This window comes from Suricata suricatta, chromosome 2, assembly GCF_006229205.1.
Source record: "Suricata suricatta isolate VVHF042 chromosome 2, meerkat_22Aug2017_6uvM2_HiC, whole genome shotgun sequence".
Classification (NCBI taxonomy): Eukaryota; Metazoa; Chordata; class Mammalia; order Carnivora; family Herpestidae; genus Suricata; species Suricata suricatta.
The window spans coordinates 67,698,078-67,716,312 of NC_043701.1; the positions used below are offsets into that span (position 1 = coordinate 67,698,078).

General features: G+C 36.5%; 1 protein-coding gene across 1 annotated transcript in view; it reads left to right on the forward strand.

Annotated features, from left to right (window-relative positions):
• Window positions 1–18,235, forward strand: part of GNAI1 (G protein subunit alpha i1) — an 81,883-nt gene that overhangs the window by 47,557 nt on the left and 16,091 nt on the right. The window contains exons 2-4 of the mRNA XM_029956864.1: window positions 6,653–6,695; window positions 6,794–6,935; window positions 15,197–15,354. Coding sequence (XP_029812724.1) covers window positions 6,653–6,695; window positions 6,794–6,935; window positions 15,197–15,354 — 343 coding nt within the window. The remainder of the gene's footprint in view (window positions 1–6,652; window positions 6,696–6,793; window positions 6,936–15,196; window positions 15,355–18,235) is intronic.

Genomic DNA, 18,235 nt, shown 5'->3' on the forward strand with positions numbered 1-18,235 from the left:
CTGACTGGAGCCACCCAGGTACCCCAAAACTCTCCTTTTACAAATTTTGGTATAGAATCAAAGAAGGCTATCCATAATTATCTGTAAGTGCTGTTAAATTGCTCTTCCCTTTTCTAATAATTACATAATTATGTGAAAATAGCTTTTTAATGTATTTCAACCAAAGTAATAAGTAATTGCACTATATTAAATGCAGAGAATCGAGAATCCAGCTGCCTTTTAATAAGCTGTTTGCAGAAATGTAAAGCAATATTACTTATCTCACTTTGGAACAGGAGATAGCTAGTCAACAACTAAATGACTACAGTCACTCTGATCACTAAACCAGGGAAAAAAAGAGGTGACCTTTCTTCTGTGTCACTGGTTCTTGGTCTTTAGCTTCCATCAGGACCACTTGGAAGGTTTGTTAAAACACAGATTGTTGGGCCCACTCTGAGAGTGTCTGATTCAGTAAGTTCTGGGTGGGTCCTAGCAATATACATTTCTTCAGTGTTGCTGATACTGTTGATCATGAAATCATACTTTGAGAACTGTTCTCTTCCTTTGAATTTAATGGACAGACCTGTTTGAGCTGCCATTTGTGGGAAGGGGGGAAAAAAGTAAGTTTATTCATTTTGAGAGTGTGTGTACAATTGGGGGAGGAGCAGAGGGAGAGGGAGAGAATCCCAAGCACGCTCCATGCTGACGCAGAGCTCAGTCTCATGACCTTGAGATCATGACCTGAGTCAAAATCAAGAGTCAATACTCAACTGACTGAGCCACTTAGGTACCCCAAAAGATTAGAGATTTTAAAAGTTAAGTAGTACAGATGTAGAAACATGACTGGAAGTGTCCATAGTTGCCAGAATTTGGGAGTTAATTAAAAATCAAACAATAGCATGTCAGAAACTATTCAGTATTTGAGGCTTTACCTTACTTACAAGCTAATACATTAGCTTACTACAGTTTTCTGCTAACTTCTGTTTTCAGAGGACAGGAGTTTACTGGTTCAGAGACAAAAAGGACTTCATTACAATTGTAGTTTCCAGAAGATCAGTATTTATGGCCATTTACCAAACCCCAATTCCTTGAGAGCAACAGAAGAGAGCCAGCTGATGACGACACAAACATTGGGAAATGCTGGGGTAGAGGAAACCTGAACTTACGTGGCCTCTTACTGGGCTGCCAGGAAAAAGCTTCCTGCGCTGCCCACAATTCTCTCCTTTCGTCCTGCCTTTCTAGAGTAGTCTTGATTGTGCAGTCATTCTTGCTCGGTGTAGTAGGATGGGACCTTTTTCAGGCATGAGTGGCTTAGGGAGGGATTAGTTTTATGGAGAGTTAACATTGAGAAAGCACCAGGGGTGCCTGGGTGGCTCAGTTGGCTAAACATCCTGCTTAGGTTCAGGTCATGATTTCATGCTTCATGAGTTTGAGTCCTGTGCCGGGCTCTCTGCTGACAGCTCAGAGGCTGCAGCCTACTTCAGATTCTGTGTCTCCCTCTCTCTCTGCTGCTTCCCTGCTAGTGTGCATACACAAACTCTTCGCTCTCTTTCAAAAATAAAACATTAAACATTTTTTAAAATTTGAGAAAGTCATTTGGGGGTTCTAGATTCTGGTGTTTACAGTAATTATAAAATTATTGTTTTATCCTAGAATGCCAGATATATCCTGTAATAGTTATGTGTTTATTTAAAAAATTTCAGAGCTTCTTATAGCTGAATTAGAAAGATTTTTAGGTTATGATCCCTGTTGAGGAACAATAATTAGAAACAAAATCTTCTCTCAACCTAGATATCCTCCTTACAAAAATAGAGAAAGAAAACACTTTTATTTATTTTTGAATAAACATTGACCCAGAGTGTGGTGTACATTAGAGGCAGTCCACTACGAGATTGCACAGATGGAAAGAAATCTCATCCCATATATAGCCAAATGGATACAGTTTAACTACATACATGTTTTCAAGTTAGACTTAACTAGTGCTTGAGAGGCCTGACGCCTTATACAAATCTTTGTTAGTTGGGTAGACCATTAGTGTTAGCTCATTGGCCTTACCCAAAGGAGAAACATGTCTCATATCTTTATGACAGAAGGTAGCTTTGCATCTTGGAACAAGGCACCCACCCAAGTTAGGCTTCTCCACAGAAAAATGGAAGATAGGGTCGCTCCCTCTCTTGATGTGTACAGTTCAAAGAAATGGCTCCTAGTCTCTTGAGAAAGACATTCTGGGTCACAGAGCTGACCGAAACAAGGCCTATTTTTCTTTTCTTTTCTTTTTTTAAAAATATTTTTAATATTTATTTATTTTTGAGACAGAGAGAGAGAATGAGAATGAGAATGAATGGGAGAGAGTCCCAGAGAGTCTGTGTGGAGACACAGAATCCAAAGTAGGCTCCAGGCTCCAAGCTGTCAGCACAGAGCCTGAGGCAGGGCTCAGACCCACGGGCCGCAAAATCATGACCTGAACTGAAGTTAGACATTTAACCGACTGAGCACCCATACACGCACACACACACACATACTTGAAAGTGAGAAAAAGTACTTACAATTCTAATTTTTCTATAGTAAATGTCCTAAGAATAAGGAGGGGACCACTATCCCTGTACATTCAGAGGGTTTAATAAAGCCTCATAGTTTTAATTTTAATTTTATTTTTTTTTTAATTTTAGAGAATGTGAGTGGGAGAGACAGGCAGGCAGAGGGGGAGAGAGGTTCACCCATATGCTGACTGGGTCACACCCATGTGCTGCAAGCCTCATATTTTTAATTTATATTGGCCCTTAAACCTTCTTTCTTAAATATAAGGATCTTGAGCTTGTTGATCTTACTGTAGCACTATGATAAACAGAAGTGACTTTAAATGCAACTTCTAATTTGATTTTATTCCCATTTAAACTAAACTATAATGTATTTTTATTCAATGTAAAATTTTGAAATTATTAAATTCTCATAAAATTAGGATTTCTTAAAAGCGGAATGGTGATGTCAGGAATTCAGAATAAAATAACTAAATCACCATTTTAATAACTGAATAGTATGTAATGTTGGGCAGCTTGAAATACTGAAACCAAGAAATAAATGTTATAAATGTGACCCTGAGCAGAGAATTGGACAAAGAATCTTCTTGGTGGAGGGGTAGGGAGGAAGAGTGTGTGGAAGAGGTTAGAGGTTCTTTGTCTTTAAACTACTAGCAGTTAAAACTTTAGGTTGACTGTACTGTCCTTCAACAAAATCATGGGCAGATACTGTTTATTATTTTATGATGGTAAATTATATAATTTCAGTGAAATAATTAGAATCTAGCCAAGGATTACTTAGATCTTGATTTGGTTTTTGGTTCCCTCCTCCTGCTTGTCCTAAGTGGATGTGTTTCCCTTTCCCAAATCTCATTGTTAATAGGTGGCTGTGCACACGTGACCCCAGATCGCGTTGAGTTTCCTCTCAGTGTTACCTTAGTGGCACTCTCTGCTACTACCATCTGTATGGTGTGTTATCAGGTGCTAAACTCCATTTCATTAACCTGCTGAGCTTACTGTCTGATCTCAGAGATTCAATTTTCTTTTTTTTTTTTTTTTAAGTTTTTCTTTATTTTGAGGTAGAACAAGAGCAGGGGAGGGGCAGAGAAAGAGGGAGAGCAGAAACCCTAAGCAGGCTCCATACTGTCAGTGCAGAGCCCAGTGTGGGGCTCGAACTCACGAACTGTGAAATCATGACCTGAGCAAAAACCAAGAGTTGGATGCTTAACCAACTGAGCCACCCAGGTGCCCCAGAGATGCAATTTTCCATTAGCCACTTCCTCCTTAAAGAGAGGCCTGAGGGATCCTCTTAGTGATCCCAACTTTGACTTGATAACTATTGGCTTACTGGCCTACCACCATCATATTGCACACCTCCGTGGCCCTTTGGGAGTTAAAATCTCCCTTCCTAGAACTCTGAAGTTTCTCAGTTCACAGTGACTATCTTGTTCACAGTTACTTTGTAAATTCCCTTAGTCACCTTGACCGATTTGGCCTTGTGACCACAATGGTCACACATTTTGATCTTTCTATACATATGGTTTAGTCCTTGTTTCTCCGTGAAGGAAGGGTGTTCCCAACCATTTTTAATTACCCTTTTGATTTAGGGGAGAAAACAATAGCTGCCTAGTTGAGTATTGCTAGGAAAACTGATCCTTTCCATCTTTCCCCTGCGCCTCCACTACCTTGGAGATTTTTTTTTTCCTTTTGCAGTATTGCTTCTTGTCAGTCTCTCAAACAGTACTGTGCAGAGATTTGTAGAGAACAACCTTTAACTCTTTACTGTGGGCTGTGTGGGAAGAACACCAGTATTTAGGATGTCGGAACCCTAACCAGGCAGCATTTCTGCCTCTAGGATATCTACTCCTCAAAGAACACCTTGTGATGAACAAAAAAATTAGGTAGATAATCCAGTTAATAACACTTCCATCCTCAATCTTTAATGTTAAACAGATTTCAGGATATTTTGAAGCACATACTATTGACCAAGATGCTCCTTGCGAAGTAAGCTAAGTGTCCCATGTTATCAATTATTTTAAGAGATATGAAATGAATTAGAACTTAAAGGTAATGCTAGGAAAATTTGTTCTATTTTTCTTGTTAAGATTATAAATTTCTCATGTTAACTGATGGGTTTTGTTTTTGTTTTTGTTTTTGTGTTTTCACTATTTCTGATTTTACCCCACTTGGCTCTCAGACCTCACTGGCTTGGATGATGTGAGGCTTTATCTGGGCCTTCCACTTGTTAAGTTTGATTAAAGAATGGTCTGAGGGTGGCTGTTCATCAAAACTCGCTATGCCAGTGGAATCACCACTTCTGTATGTGGTTACCGGGATCTGGAAGGTCTCATCTGCACAGCATGGCTGCTACTGACTCAGTCGGCAGTGCTCCAGAAACCCAGAGGGCCTTCTTGAGGATAGGTCTGCTGGAAACTGCCTAGGGTGTGTTAGGTGGGTGGATCTCTCTTGAATGAGAGAAATGTGTGAGCCATAATGCTTACTGTGGTGCTTTTCACAGAGCCAAGTACACTGTTATTGATTAATAAATAATGGGTTGTTTATCTTGGGATTGTTTTTATTGGCAGATGCCCTCAAAGATTCAAAGGCTGTCTGTAAATGAAGAATACCCTCATGGTTTATTCAGCTCCTGCTTTTCTATTTTCTATTGGGAAAATTTCTTAAATATTAAATCACAAGTAAAATTTAAGCAGCTTTTGTCCCGCAGATTTTCAAATAGGCCATTTAACTGTGATTCTGTTCTCAGATGCCTCTGATGATTTGAGAGTATTGTGTGTATGTGTGTGTGTGTGTGTGTGTGTGTGTGTGTGTAGCTGCAGGGGGATAGGAACAAAGGGAACAGTGCCCACAAGTTTGCCATCTAATTGTAACAGGCACAAATAGCTTAAATAAATTCAAGTACATTTCGGGTTGATTGTGTGTCTAGCAATGAGACTTCCAAGAAATATTCACATAAACGTGTAATGTGAGGGGCAGCAGGGATCACAGGGGCAGTGGGTCAGGAAAGATTGATAAAGGAGGTAAGTTTATGGTTGATGGAGGATAGCTAGGGTGGCAAGAAGAAGCAGAATAAATGTTGGCAGGGAAACAGTACGTTTGAAGACCTGTGATGTGATCACATAGGTGTTCCAGAGCCAGAAGTTGTTCAGTAATGCTGGATCTGAAAGCACTGTGGGAATGGCCGTAGGAAAATGGGAAAATGGGGCTCAGATCATAAAAATCCTAGCTGTGTCTCTCAGACCGTGATAAATACCTCTACGATATGTAGCCCTGGCCAAAGACCGCATAAAGGCAAATGATAGACCTGTCTTACCTTCCTTGTGTCCTTTGCTCAGATGTTCTCTGTATCAAGCAATCATAAGGAGCCTGACAAATAATTGATACGATATGGTGCAAAGGGATCAGCTGCTATTAAGAGTGAAGGATAAAAGGGCTCTTTTGTGAAGTGCTCTTTCCTCAGTAATACGTTTATGTTCTGATGGCAGAACGCTAGGAGCCCAGGTTGTGAAGAGAACTTGCATGCATGTGGAAAGTGAAGGAACACCTTGAAAATGGATTTATGACTTGTGTGACAGGGAAGCTAGAAGAACATGGGGGAGAGACGTTTCTGTTCTGTATACCAGCACATTAGGTGGGCTGTGTGTCTGACATTTAACAATGGTGTCTGAACACGCATTGCACAGACATAACTGCTTTAATATAGAATATTTTTAATTTGTTGTTATATGGCTTCTTGGCACCACTGCCGTCTACTTCATTTCTATGAAGAAGCAAAGGTTAAAATTAGGACAACTGACCAGAGTATCCTCTAAGAAGGAGCAAAATTTTGAATAAAACTAATTGATAGTGCTTAAGTTTAAGTTATAGAAGACTGAATTTTGTATTGTTATAGTGAATACACACAAACCATTTTTTAGTTGAGTTTATTGAATTTAAGTATTATGAAGTAATAAGCAGATGGGATTTATTTTTGACAATTTTTCTAATTTCAATGTTTGGACACCATTAAAGATTGTTTTGATAGAAAATAAAATTCAGCTGTTAAGAGACAGAAAGAAAGGTGTGTATGTGTGCCTGGGTTGGGGGATTGGATACAGAATAAGGATGAAGTTACAAATTCTTTGTTTTACTTTTTTTAGGCGCTGGTGAATCTGGGAAAAGTACAATTGTGAAGCAAATGAAGTAAGTGGACTTAAATATTAATTTTTTTTATGTTTAAGTGTACCCTTTCATCAAAGGAAGTTAAGTGTTTTGTTTTGTTTTTCCCTTGGTCTCATTAGAATTATCCATGAAGCTGGCTACTCAGAGGAGGAATGTAAACAGTACAAAGCGGTGGTCTACAGCAACACCATCCAGTCAATTATCGCCATCATCAGGGCCATGGGGAGGTTGAAGATCGACTTCGGGGACTCAGCTCGCGCGGTGAGTTGTTAAATTCATTAGAACAGGCCTGTTGGGAGTACAGAGAATAACGTGCATGATAATACCATCGTACATAACGTAGGTGTATCCACTGTCTCAGGACTGTTTTATAAAAGGAGTAAAAGGACAGTAGTGCATGAATTGAGTCAGAACCTTTAGAAGCAATGACCTGAGAATACACAGGATTGCGTAATCTTTTTATAATTAGAATTCTTTCCTTATCCATCAGATGGTTTTGACAATTAATAACCAGGCAATATTTTCCATGTAACATATGATACTGGATATTCATGTATCTCCGTGAAAATTTTTAGTAGTTACTATGGAGTTTAATAAGCTGCCAGTGCTGACTGTCTTGACAGTTTGTTTTCATAATTTGGAATGCTGATTCAATAGGATTATTTGTATTTATCCTCAGCCTAAAAAACAATCTAATCTCATCTAGTGGAAACAGTATAAAATCTTGCCTGTCTTTGAATAGGAAAATATTGGCTGTTAGAAAACATGCGTCAGAATTTCAGAGCTAAAGGAGTTGAGTACCTTAGGAGACATGCAAGTTCCACCCCTCTATTTTATCAGTAAAGAAACTGGAACCCAAGACATGACAGGACAGGAAGATTGGTAGCCAAGGTGAAGGTGGTAACCAAGGCACTGGGCTAGCACTTCCTTCTTTGGCCTGAGAACACATTTTGCATTTGATGACAGCAGCCCTGGTCTAAGCCCTATGACACTTTATTTTTCTTCATTTCACTCTACCTCTGTCTGTTTAAAGTTTTATTATTTGTGTGTGTGTGTGTGTGTGTGTGTGTGTGTGTTTTAAACAGGTTTGTTTTTAATAACTGATAATAAAACTTGACCTTCCCACAAAGCTTTAATTGGAACTCTAGCTTAAATTTTAACTTTCTTATACAGAGTAGGTGTACTGTTACTACTACTGCTACTTTTTATAGTTCCTTGTATTTTTATGTATGTGTGTGTACATGCGTACATCATCTGCCTCCTAATACCATGAGGAATTTTTGTATTGAGACTTTTTCTTTTTGTCTTCTTGGTGTCTAGTAGTTTGTTTTTTTTTTTAACCTTAAGACTCAGTTCATGCTTATAGGAAAAAAATGAAAACAATATTAGAAAATATATATGGGGGAAATCTAAAGTAAACCTGGTTTATTATTTACAAGTTACACCAATATTTCTTTGTAAGTTATTGGTCCATATTAGTTTACTAAACATTTCCTTTTAAACAAAAATTTAAAAGCTTAGTGTAATGAACTAAAATGTTCAAGTAGATTTCATGATTATTTTTAATAGTAATTCATTACACTTTCCTGAATCCTTTATCCTGGAACAAGATTTGATCATATCCAGACACTTATGCCGTATCTACTATACATTTAATCATTTTTATCTTTATTCATTTACCATTGATTCATTCAACAGATGCTTTTGGAGCTCTTAGTCTTAAACAGTGGGGAACCACCCTTAAAGGAGAAGGAATTGATATAGATTGTGCTTTACACCAATTCCACTTATTGTGATTAAAATCGTTTATCATATCACATATATGATATTCTACATTAGATGTTATATGTGATAATTTAGAAAGATTTTATAGTCTTCATTTTAGAAGGTAATTGATGAGTCGGTGCAAGCAATTTTTTATGAAGCCTTTTTAAAAATTCATGTTTTTCTCTCAAGGATTTAGTGACAGGTCTGACTAAGAGTAATTGCTCTGTCACTACATACCTTTTTTTTTTTTTTTTTTAAGTTTCCCCTTTCCCTTCCTCCTTCCCTCCCTTCTTGAGTTCAGGTGCTTTGAAAATGTACCTGTGGGACTTCTTTTCTCCTCTTTGTTTCACTTAGGGCTAGTTTGAGTCACTCTTCTTAGACTGTCTAGCTGTAGCCTAGTAACTGTTCCCCTCCTGCCTTCAAACTCTTCCTTCTGTTTGCTTTAGCCATTGTTACTAACTCCTTCACACATCTGTCTTCATGTTCTCACACTGGTTTTGATTGGCCTTGTGTTCTACCCGTGCTTTAAAATATTTGGAGCCTTTTGGAATTGTGCTAAGAAATACAAAGGCGATCTAAACATGTACCTAAGGAAGGGACATTGGAGCTTGGTATTGAAACATGTATGAGTTTTCTAGACAAAAACAAGAAAAAAAGCATTCTGTGAATAAGAAACAGTATATTCAAAGACTAAATATATTTCTCTTAAGTACCAGTTCTTGGAAATATATCTAAGTCAAAGGATAACCAGATATTTAGTTTTGATAGGAACCACAGATGGGCTTTCAGAAAGAAAGTGATGTGAATAATCTTCTAACAACTGTGTATCAGTGTTTACCAGACTCTTGCCAACTTAGATATTATCAACATTTTGATTTTTATGTCTCAGGACTGAAAAATATTGTCTTCCTTTTTCTCTTTTATAGTTTTTATTTTCCTTATTGTTAGCGAGGTGGGAAATCTTTGTCTTTTAGTATTTCTTCTGTGGATTTCTCTGAGTATTCTTCACTCAGTTCTGTTAAGTTACTTGGTTTTTTTCCCCACATCGATGCTCTTTAAATATGAGGCATAATAACCCTTTAAATTTTGCAAATAATTTTGCTCAGTATATTTCTCTTAATTTTTTGAAATAGTAACCTTGTTTTAGAGTTCTTAATTTTTTTTGCACTCAATTCTGACTTCTCTGTATCTTATTAGAGAGATTTTCTCAAACTTACAATTTTTAAAAAAATACTCTTATTTTTCTAGAATGTTTTTAGTTTTATTTTTTAGACATATCACTTCACCCACCTGGAAATGATATTTGTGTCTCTTGGTAGGTGGGATTGAAGTATATTTTATAATCTGATCATCACTTGCCTCACAGCCATTCCTTAGTGACTTGAAAATGCTGCCTGAAAACTCCATTTTTTTCCATCAATGTATTCTTTCTTTTTGCCCAGATAAGTCACTTATTTTTCAGCCCTAATAAGTGTCTTTCATTATAATAAGATGGAAATAATAACATCTACCTGGAAGAGTTGTGAGAAATACTGACCTAATGAACATCAAGCTTTTTTTTATCACATGCCTTGTTCATAATGGATGCTCAGTAAATGTTTATGCTATTGTTGCCAGTTATAGTTATTATACTACTGTTGTTCTGGTCAGAGTCAATTTATTTTAGTTTCTGTTGCCTTGTAGGGTTAATAGGTATTTGGTAGGGTAAGAGCACTCATCCCATTGTTTGTTTGCTTTACCAAAATATGAAGTCAGTTTTGCATTTCCCTTCCAGGTGAGCTTAAGAATCAACTTACTGCCCTTTATCCCTGTTGAAACAACAAAAACAGTCTGTTGATATCTTGATTAGAATTACATTTTAAAATGTAGGTTAACTTGATGAGAATTGACTAAAAAGATGTAAAACTTACAGAGATGGTGACTAATTTTCTGTGGTATGCTTAATATTTGGCAGTTATCAGACTCGCAAAGCAGATTACACATTAGTTATTCAAAATCAGAGGAAACAAAGTTGTGGTCAAGGACTGCATAGAGCAATCAGATTGTGCTGACTGTCCTTTCAAAACTCTCTCAGAATGAGTGTACTCAATCTGTGCATGATAAATTATTGTTTTTAATAATGGGAAGTTGGGTGTTACGTAGGAGCCTATCAGCATGTCTCAGGCACTGCATCATTTAGAACAGTGCTGTTCAGAGTGTGGTTCGTGAATCCGTGTATGTCCGCAAACATGCACATGAGTACAGATATCAAGGAAAATAAATTAGATTTAACACAACTGGCAGAGTAATTTAAATGTTAACCTTGATAGTTTAAGAAAATGGGTTTATATTTTATGTGATTTAAATTTTGCTTTTAAAATAGATTAGAAATAAAAGAGAACAAAACACAGTACGGTGCTTGGTCACAGATAGTTTAAGCAGCGCTTACTTGAAATAATTTGAAATACTGATTCAATTGAGTGAAAAGACCTCTCTTTCTCCCTCACGCCTCAGCACGCAACTACATAATGGCTACTTTTCTGTTTTTCTTATTTTGTAGTGTATTTCATTAGTTTCTTTCTGTCTGCCTAAGTTGCCAGGCTCTGTTGAGAAAGGTTATCAATTTACCTTTCTGACCTGTTTCCTAGAATGCCTTTTCTTAGCACTCTAGGTAGCCCAAATTTAGAAGTCTTAATAATTAAAAATACTGGCTAATTTATTAGTAAATCTTATCTCACTTTAATGTGCATTTTCAATTTTTAGTGTAATTGCAGTTTTCCCTATCTTTACTAACTATATTTTTCTTTCTCTTTGTCAGTGGCCTGTTTTATGCCTCACTCATTTACCATGTGGATTCTTGTTTTGATTATCTATTTGTATGTACATAATGTATGAACACTTTGTTCACTAATATAAATGTTCTCTCACATGTGGCTTATTGCCTTTAATCTTAGGGTTTTTGTTTCTCACATCTTCCTCTGTTATTTCTTCCATTATGTTTAAATTTAGAAAATCTCTCCAAGATTTACTAAATATTCATGCTATTTTAAATTTTTTAGGGGAGTGATTTTTTACATTATTTCATATGTTTGTTCTTTAATCACTCTGAAACTTACTTTGTGGTGTGCATGGAGTTGAGGTCTACCTTATTTTTTCCTCTGTAGGTGGCTATCTAATTATCAACTAGAGTTGATTTTTTTCTTAATATTTTTTTTTGAGAGACAGAGCATAAGCAGGGGAAGGTCAGAGAGAGAGGGAGACACAGAATCGGAAGCAGGCTGCAGGCTCTGAGCTAGCGGTCAGCCAGAGCCCGATGCGGGGCTCGAACCCACAAACTGTGAGATCATGACCTGAGCCGAAGCCGGACACTTAACTGACTGAGCCACCCAGGCGCCCCCTTAAATAACCGTATCCTGTCCTACTAATTTACCTTGCCACCTTTATAATGTAATAAGCTCTGATTGGATTTTTTTCTGTTGATTTGTATTAATGCCCAGAGTGTTCTATATTTTGCAGGCCTTTAATATCTGATAATTTATCCCTCCTTCCTCAGTATTCTTGGTCAAAATGTTCCTAAGTCATTTCTACTTGTTATTTTTCCAGACAATGTTTGAATTGGTTTTGTATTCTGGCCTATGTTTGAGAACTAAGAGGTTGTTATAGGATTATACAATTTTTGATTCTGAAGAATATTGATTTTTTTTGTACATGGCAAAGTGGCATTCACTTTCCTTTGAAATACAGTGCCTCAAGCACTGTATTTTTCTTTTTTCTCAATTCTCATATCAGCACATATTTTTATAGCTCTTGACAAGTTTTATTGTCCATCCAAAAAACCTTTAAGTACTTTTTATTTTATGAACTTGAAAATAAAAATATACATATTTGTAAGCTTCATAAATATATGTATAAAGGCTATTTTTGTGTAACATATTTATTGTAATCTCCTTTCTTGATGTAAAGAAGCTTATGTTCACTGCAATTTAGTCAGAAAGTTTGTTCTCTGCAATTTAGATAAAATTAACATAGATTATTTTATTTTGAGAATATCCCCCATTGTATTAAGCAGTCCTGTAGGAAAAAAGGAAAATGACTTCCTATTTCCTTGCCTCAGTCATTTTTACTTCTAATACATGTGTGTTTTAAGAGAAAAAAAATGTTTAACATCTTTGTATTTCTTAAAGCAATTCTTTAAATGTCTGGGATTGGCACGGTGGGCCATGGGGCAGCGACTCCCCTGTTCTCAGGATTTCCTTAAAGGTATACTAACTTTGATAAAAGCAGCGTAGTGGTCTTAAATTTATAGGAGTGATTATATCCTGTAGAGATTTGGCAGATTAAATATGAGTATTTCTCATATGTGATATCCACATATTAACTAATGTTATTAATGAAATAACTGAGTTAAGTCATTGAAACAAAAGATTTCCATACTTATTGTGGCCAAAAATTTAGAGTTGTCACTATTTTTAAGACTCCTTTATCATATTATATAGTCTCTATTATAGAAGGGCTTTCTGATGTTTTCTGTTTAAACTCTTAATCTGTCTGCTGTATTAAAATGAATCATCATCATCATCTAGGCTTTGCTTAAAAACTTAGTCTCTCACTCCCCCTCCTTTTTATTTTCTTTTGAATGGCTTTGATTGTTAAACAGTGTTCTTCTTATGGAATTGAAATCTGATGTCTTTTGCTAAGAATTCTGTTGTGCTTTATATCTAAATATGAAGTCTACTCTTACTTTAATGATCCTTACTTAATATGTCAGAAGACAGCTTTCACGGTCCCTCAGTCTTCTCTTCCCCATCCCAAAAAAGACTCTTCTGAATTCCCATAAAGTGGGTGACAGCTTCAAATGAAATGTGCTGTCACTAAGTAAATACATCATGCCAAGTTCCCTGACCGACAGTGGGAAGAGTGGCCCTATTCCATATCCCTCTCGCAAAAGCCTTGCATAACTCCTTCCCTGGTTTCCAGAGCACACAGTTCTATAAAGAGGCACTTACATTCTCTCCCCTATCTTTTTTTTCATTTAAGTCTTACTAGCTTGAAAACGTATTAAACATGGCTACATCCAAGGATTTTTTCCTTGCTACTCACAAATAATTGCCTGGCAAGTAACATTTCTTTCAACACACAGAAGAGTACCTGTGCTGCTTTACTCACCTGTGTCCTTTATGACTAAACTTCACTCTTCAGGAATCCCATTCTTTTTTCTGCTTTCTGTCACACTGTTTTGGTACACCCATGTTTAGCATTCTAAATGTTCTTAGGTAACATTGTGTTACATACATTTTGAAAAGATTTCATGGCCAGGTAGGATCTTTGTTATCATTCTGTAGTTTTAACATTTATCTTGTCTTGGACAATGGCTACTTACTAATTGCCAGTATGTGTGATTGGGTGGCCAATTAGCTGTGAAACTTCAAATGAGTTGTTGAGCCACTCTGTGCTTTGGGTCTTTTTATAGAAAACAAGAATTTAGGTAGAATAATTTTCAAAGTACCTTCCTGTTTAAATTACCTTAAAGCTCATTGATGGACCTCTGAATCTCCTCCTAATTACATGGAAGTGAATATTCTAATTAGCTTTTCAAGGAAAAAGACTACTTTACATTTTGTGAAGAAGAGACATTTTTTAATGTAACAGTACAGTTTGTAAATATACTTCCAAAGTTTTTCATGTATTTTTCTTCAGGCTTCTTTCTAGAAAGTTTGAAGAGAATGTTATAACCCATACCAGAAGGCATTCTTGTTTTCTGTCAAGAAATTTTATTGAAATGGAATAAATAGGTCATAATGAAAGCTATATAAGTGAAAAGTACTTTTCTGAAATGGATGGAGAAAATATGTTTGATGTTGCTTAATTAATAAAAAATTACCAAATTTAGAAATTTCTCACATATAGGCAGTTACTTGGAAAAGTGAATAATTGTTTACTGTAATTAGGTAAATGGTGTTAAGAATGAACTTGAAACCATATTACGTTGGGTTTCATTAAGGTTATTGTACATGTGTTACTTGATTGCATGCATTTCTCTTGTGATTTACTAAAAAGGGAACATATGTTTGAATAATATGTTCCCATGCTGAGATACTTAATTATTTTTCAGTATGGGTTCTGTCTGAAAAAAATGTTCACATATTGGCAGCAGAATGAGCTTTACTGTCAGCTAATACCTTTGCTCTTCTGTGTTACTAGTTGCGTCTCTGCTGTGTACCTTGTAATGTGTGCTATCACTTCATAAACATTTACTGCAATGCTTTGGGAAAATGCCCCTTGTTTAGAAAAATTAGGGATTGTCCATTCTTTTAATGCAAAGCTGCAAGTCTTATGCTACAGAGAATCTCTGTGAAGATCACAGTTTCACATCTCCCCTATTTTTAGATTAACTGTGTTCTTATCTGAAAACTAGAGTTAATCCAGTTTTATACTGTTAATCCAGCAGTATAGCTACCACCCACATATGGTTATTGAGTATTAGAAATGTGTCTCATCTGTATTGATATGCTATCTATGTAAAATAAATGCCAGATTCTGAAGACTAATTATGTATAAAAATATAAAATATCCCAATAATTTTGATTTCATGTAGAAATCAAGTGGTGCTATAGAGAATTAAGTTATGACACCAATGAAAAACAAAGGAAGTTCACTGTTGCACTTTTTTAATAATCTGTATTGCCTTCCTTTGTACTTTTTAATCTGTAATGTCTCTCTTTTTACTTAAAAAACAAACAAACAAACAAACAAAAAAACGGTCTTTGAATGTTCAGGATGATGCCCGCCAACTGTTCGTGCTTGCTGGAGCCGCGGAAGAAGGTTTTATGACTGCAGAACTTGCAGGAGTTATAAAGAGATTGTGGAAAGATAGTGGTGTACAAGCCTGTTTCAACCGGTCCCGAGAGTACCAGCTTAATGACTCCGCAGCATAGTAAGTAATCAGAACTTCAGACCTCAACCGTCGTGAATAATCACTTGCAGGTTAAATATACTCGAAGTCAATGTTATTGCAGAATTGGCTCACAGGATATCCGGGGTGACAGTATTTGAAAACTTTGTTTTTTTGTGCTTGTAGATAGCATTGCAGTTATTTTCTTTGCCTTCAGAGGTGTCTCAAGAGACTCATGCTTATGTAACTCTAATTGAAACATGCAGAATGGACTGTTTCCAGTGAATTTCCAAGAAAGTAATTGGAACTTCACAAAGTTCACTGTGAATTTGGGTGTATCTCTAGCTTGCCTGGGACTAGCCTAAGGGAAGGGTAACTGATTTTGTTCTTTTTATTTATTTTTTTAATTTGTTTATTTTGTGAGAGAGAGACTCTGTGCATGGATGAGGGGCAGAGAGAGAGAGGGAGATAGAAAATCCCAGGTAGGCTCCTCATTGTCAGCATGCAGCCAGACTGGACTGGAACTCAAAGGAACTGTGAGATCATGACCTGAGTTGAAACCAAGAGTCAGAAACTTAAATGACTGAGCCACCCAGGGGTCCCTGATTTTGTTCTTCTATTATACTAATAGTGCCTGAGAAGAGTTACTTGTCCAGTGACAGGCACTTTGCATGGTGAAGGGGTATATGGTGATCCCAAGAGATTTTCTCTAGCTGTACACTTGAAAATTGTCAACTGTGTGTGCCCTGTTGCATTAGACACTGTTTACAGATAGCTAAGTACAGTATTTTATAAGAAAAATCTGTCTTGATTTTCCAGAAGATGGTCACAGAAAGTTCGTAAAGTTAGTTTGAGAAAACCTGGTCAGGGAGCTTTGTGTTTGGTGATCTAGATTACAATGAAAAAATATCAAGTATTTGTTTCCATTATTTGGCACACATACTCAAAAATGTCAGATATGAATAGCACTGATTGGATTTAAGACATGTGCTCTGCACTTATTTTACTTTCCAAGGCAGTTCGATTTTCTTGACAGAGCTATTGGCTGTTAGGGACACCAGTGAGAAGAAGATGATGGGCATTAGTAAGGTCTAGGTAAATACACATGCTTCGCCACAGTGCAAAACAAAAGGGGTATGGCTCTTTCTGATTACCACGTCGCATGTTATTGGTTACGCATCAGAGCACTCAGTATGTGTCACATGAGTGGTTTAGTGCAGATGGGTAAATTATACACATTAACCCATGCCCATTTTTGTCATGCTCTGTTTTCTAATCTGTATTTTTAGTGCTTTACCACTATACAAATCATATATATTAGTATATATGTACTTTATATATGTATAAGTAACATGTTAATGAATATGTAGTTCAACTGGTGTCATCTTTGCTTAGGATATATTGTTTGACTCACTGATTAGGTCTTTGCCTGCCTGTTTTATATACTTACAGTACAAAATATTTTCTTTCAGAACACTCACAGATTTACATTTACTTTGAGGTAATTTGATTTGTATTTTTGCTGAATTAGTTATTTCCTGCCTCTGCCACTACACTTTAAATTCAGTAAGGTCTGCTTTTACCATATCTTCTTTCTCCATTGCCTGACACATAATTGCCATTTGCTATGCCCTGGTCTGATAAGGAAAGAACTAATAAATTATACTGTAAACAAGCTAGAAGAGAAATTAGAAAAAAAAATTACAGCAAGAACTTAACTCTTGGACCATATTATTTGCTTTAGCACCACCAGCACCTGCCGAAAAATCTAAATGGGGGTCACTGCTATGTTGAGAAGATTGCTCTGAGCTGAGCCCAGCAAGGGGAGCTTTTTCAGTAGTAAAGGGGTGCTTTTCAGGGACAATCGATTGAAGTATGTTTCCCCGTATGGTGGCACTTCCTGGACCCCTGCAGTCTGATGGCCCACACCTTGTCTCCTGTGTACACTGCACTGAGATCATTTTGGCTCCCCAGTATTTCATTACTAGTAGTTCTGACCTTAAGTGGTAATCAAGAATGAAGGAAGTCAGAAATTTTTTCCTCCAGAGTGGTTACAGTGCATCTTGCTTTCTGTGTTTTTGACTGGGGATGAGAGGTTGCTGCCAAGTTGCCCATTACAACTGTCCAAACACCCATTTACTTTAAATTTGTGATCATTTAAATGCATTGGAGTTTTTCACAGTGCCGGTTTTTCTTGTCATGTTGAAATATAAAGGTGCATTATCTTTAGAGGCAATTAGAACTATAGCAGTTTAAGCAAAGAAATGCATCTGAGTAATCAGAGCCCATTTTAAATGAGAGTAACATACTACTTAAAAGGGACAATGAGTAAAATCTTGCCATGGCCTGTTTATTAAATCAGGTAATAAATAATAAAATATATGTGGAATTAAAAACAAAAAATATTGGGGGATTATTAGTACAGTAAGATAATATTCTTTTAAGTTCAACAAATAATACAGATAATTCAAACTATCCTCTCTTGCTGTATTCTAGTATCACATATGTATACTTAACTGTCTGAAACATTTTTGATTACTAGTGTTTGGATAGCTTTTTGACCTTTCTGTCTACAAATCAAATATTTATTCACCTCCTTTTGTTAGCAAAACCTGTTCAGAATGGCTCAGGAACAGTTTCGGAGGATAACCTCAATTAACATTGCCATAGTGACTCGCTGTAATAAACATAGATGCGTCTTCTAAATCATTGTTGACTACTCCACTTGGCTATTAGACGACACTGTAGAGATGATCCCCACGGGCAGCTGACCTTAAGATGAAGTCCGACTTCTCTTTTGAATTTCTGCATAGCCCCTCCTAGGGGCTTTACTTTCTGAGAAACAAGATGTGACTATTTGTCTCCCTACTGTTTAATTCTCCTGATGTGGATGGCATTCTCTTTTTTTCTGTCTCATCATTCA